Raw genomic sequence first — 3,676 nt, 5'->3', positions numbered from 1 at the left:
GAGGTTATCACCTCTTTCTGTCTCTCTCTCTCTCTCCCTTCAAGTATAGAGGATACAACGAGCAGAAGAAAATTATCTCAAACCGCTGTGCCTAGGAGACCAGTGTCCCTTCTCTCTCCCTTTCATGCCAATGGCCAAGGTGGACCAAAGTTATGTGAAAGAGAAGAAAAATAAGAGAGAGAAAGGAAGGGAAGAGATAGAGAGAGGCTGTGCGTGTGGTGGGAAGAAGGGTGGCTTTCCAACCGAACCACCTCCTTCCAATATCAAATTTTTAGAGTGATGAGGGTGCCACAAATGCCCCTCTGCAAACCCCAAAAAAAATCCAGTCTTTTTATTCCATTCATCAAGGAAATGTGCGAAAAACACTCGTCTTTCACCTCTTCCATCAAAGGAAGGAGGGGTTGCTCTCGTATTCTTGATTTATATGGGCCTCTTTCGTGTTTTGGTCACGGTCAGACCCTTGGTGAGAGAAAATTGGGGAAGGAACCTCCCCTCTCTCTCTCTCTATTCCGCCTTTATCTCTCCATTATCTCCACTTCTTTCTCTCTCACAATTTTTCCTCTCTTCTCTGTATATCTTTATGACTTCGTTGCAAGGCGGTTCAGATCTCATCCAGTGCTTACCTTCTTTTCTCTTCTAGCTTCTGCTATTTCCAAGCCTTCTTTTTCTTCTTGCTATTTTTTGGTTTGGCGAAGATGATGAAAAGGAAGATTAGGGTTTCCGTGGATCCAGGGCCTTCTTCTTCTTTCCTGGTTGGGGAGGAGGACAGAGCGAGGTTTAAACACCAGTGTTTGTTACAGGATTATCAGGAGTTGCTCAAGGTGGGATCTTGTTTTTGGAAATTGGTTGCATAGATCTGATGGCTCTTTTAGTTTTTTTCGTAACTGGTTCTATATGTTTACTTAAATTTGTTAGAGATATGGGTTTGTCAGATTTTTATACATTTTTTTCTGCTAGGTTTATTGAGGGTCCTAAAATTTTCTGTTTTTCTTCTTCGAGCTTTTGGAGGACTTCTCTCTCTATGTTGCTCTATGTCCTTTGATTTCTGATTTAGGGTTCTAGATTATATCTTGCATAGTTTTTTTTTTTTGGTCGATTTAGGGTTTATTCCATCATGTTTTTTGTTCTCTTCATGTGATTATGCTCCTGATTATCATTTGTGTAATTCTGTGATGTGTTTCATTAAATATTTTTATCTGTTTATTTTGTTAATCCATCAAACCTTCCTCCCTTCGAGGTTCCATTTCTTTACCTTATCATAGAATTTTCTTTGGTGTTACCACTCTGTGGCTCTGTTTAGTTTGAAGGAATTGCAAAAGAAGAAATGAAAATGATGGAGAAAATAAATTGAAATCCGTTCACCCTCTCCCCCACTCGTTTATTTGAGAGAAATTGTGTAAAAATATTTTTTACATGTTTAATTAATGAAAAATTGAACCTTTCTTTCTTTCTAAAGAAAGGTTAAATCTGAATCACAACAATGATATAAGTTTTCTTCTGGTTTTTTATGTGAGAATTGTAAATGGAAGAAGTTATTTATACATATTTCAATTCCTATTAATTTATGGTCAGTGGTATTATTTTTTATTACTGCAAACCACTTATCTATTAGGGGCTGTTTGGTAGCACCCATGATTTAATTTAAATAGGATTTCGTAAATCCTCTAAGGAGATCTTGATGGACCTAAATCCTGAAAAATGTTTGGTAACATTCATAAAAAATCCTATTAAATTCCATGTGACTGTTTGGCTATAGAGCGGATTTAACGAGCGGACTCCTCTCGAGCCAATGGATTTCGTAAATCCGGCAAAAAATGGGATTTCGGAAATCCGGGATTAAGCACGAAAACGTGGAATTTTCCGTCTACGGTAGCTTTCATTTGCCGTGAGATTTAGTTTTGCATTTTAGGCTGTTTAGCTGGATTTCGCTCAAATCCGCCTCAAATCTGGCCTAAATCCTACTAACAAACAGCCCCTTAATTTGCATTTGATCCAATCATCCAATATGAAATTGTAATTTAAAATCTATTTGTGTTTTTTCTAATTCCTTTAAACCAAACATGTCATTTATGATTTTTGGTATTTGAATTCATATTTTATATTATATGAGCTCCTTCTGCATACCTTATGGAAAACATCATCGGGTTATTTCTCAGGAAACTGAAGGGAAAAAGGAGAGATTAAACAAGGCATTGCAGAGGAAACTCAAGCTAATGGCTGAAGTGAAGTAAGAACTGACTCTTCTATTATTTTACAAGCTCTTCTTCATTTTGTATGTTAATCACTCTATTAGCTTATGTTTCATGGTGCCATTTGTATCATGCAATATTTGTTGCTGCAGATTCTTGAGCAAAAAATACCAGTCTTTCTCAAACATTCCTCGGGTTTCGGCAAAACCGTGCAGGGTGAAGAGACAATCTTGCAAAGAAGTTAACCAACCTTATCATCCTGTTATTGGAACCAAGCCACCCTTAAAAGAAAGGAATCTCAAATCAAAAGAAGTTTCAGTTCAAAGTTTCCCAAAATTAACTGATTATAACCTTTTCAAAGTGCCTTTGAAAGAGAGGAATCGCAAAACAAACGAAGCTTCTGTTCAAACTGCTCCAAAATTATTAGATCTGAATCAGGTCTCCTTACCGGTAATCAGATAGATCCTCCTTTGTGAACTAAGACAAGTTCTGCTATAAATCTTTTAATGTTAAAAGTTTCTGGTAGATCTTTTATCTGTAAAAAAAATTCTTGTTGCTCAGTCACAGCATTCCACATCAATGTCTTGACTAAGTTTTTTATTTTTTTTCAACTTTTAGAATGGTGAAGAGATGGAGCTTGATGTGAAATGGGAGCCCCTCAAGATAGACAAGTTGAAGAGGACCTTCATTGAAGGAGGAGATGCTATGGTTGATGATATTAAGTTCTCAGTTTGTAGAGAGATTGGTAGCAGCCAATCTGGGTGGGGAACTGGAAAATTTCATGGCAAGATCAGCTCCCTTTGAAGGTTTCAGACCTACTATTGCTTGCATCATTAGTGAAAATGATTTATGTATATGATCACTTTTACCAATAACCCATTAGAGTTGCTCCTTTTTCATAAAGATCTTGCCTTTGCAAAGGGAAGGATTAACATTGTGTTACTGAGATATGCAAAGCTGATAGAAGTTGTAGATATTCGCTGTAGTTTTTGCTTGGTAGCAGGTCTTTCCCTTGCTTGCTTAAATATCTGTTGTTATCATGGTTATGAAATGTTTATTTCACTGGGGCTTCATTTGGGACGGCTTTTTTACTACTTAAAACGATTTTCTCATAAAAAATTACAAGAAATTTTAAGAAAGTCGTTTTAAGAAGCAGTAAAAAACGAAGCCTGGGTTTGCCATCTGATCCATTTCTATGAACCAAATCAGGCCACAGTATTCAATTATTCTTTTAGATCAGTCAATTTGACATCTTCATAAGTAAAACATTGAGTGGAAGGAGACATTTGCAGAATGTTCTTCCTTGAGAGGTTAAGCCTGCAAGAACTGTGAATACTCTGCATTGGTTACTCTTATTTCTGTTTACTGCTTCATCTACCTATGCATCTCAAATACCAACGTAGCTATTCTGTGATCATTTGTGACTTAAAAGATGGCCATATATTAGTTCATTATCAAAGGCAAATAACATAGCAAGAAAATCAAAT

General features: G+C 36.5%; 1 protein-coding gene across 1 annotated transcript; it reads left to right on the top strand.

The window, feature by feature from the left end:
- Positions 1-3,163, top strand: LOC110093431. Its single transcript, XM_020818311.2, has 4 exons — positions 1-821; positions 2,157-2,227; positions 2,342-2,639; positions 2,808-3,163. Exons 1-4 carry the CDS (start codon positions 696-698, stop codon positions 2,991-2,993), a joined length of 681 nt encoding a protein of 226 aa, XP_020673970.1. The 5' UTR covers positions 1-695; the 3' UTR covers positions 2,994-3,163.
- Positions 3,164-3,676: the final 513 nt, after the last annotated feature.

The sequence above is a fragment of the Dendrobium catenatum genome, unplaced genomic scaffold, assembly GCF_001605985.2.
Source record: "Dendrobium catenatum unplaced genomic scaffold, ASM160598v2 fragScaff_scaffold_1038, whole genome shotgun sequence".
Taxonomy (NCBI): domain Eukaryota; kingdom Viridiplantae; phylum Streptophyta; class Magnoliopsida; order Asparagales; family Orchidaceae; genus Dendrobium; species Dendrobium catenatum.
Note: the sequence above shows the minus strand (reverse complement) of the source record. Positions and strands in the feature narration are given on the sequence as shown.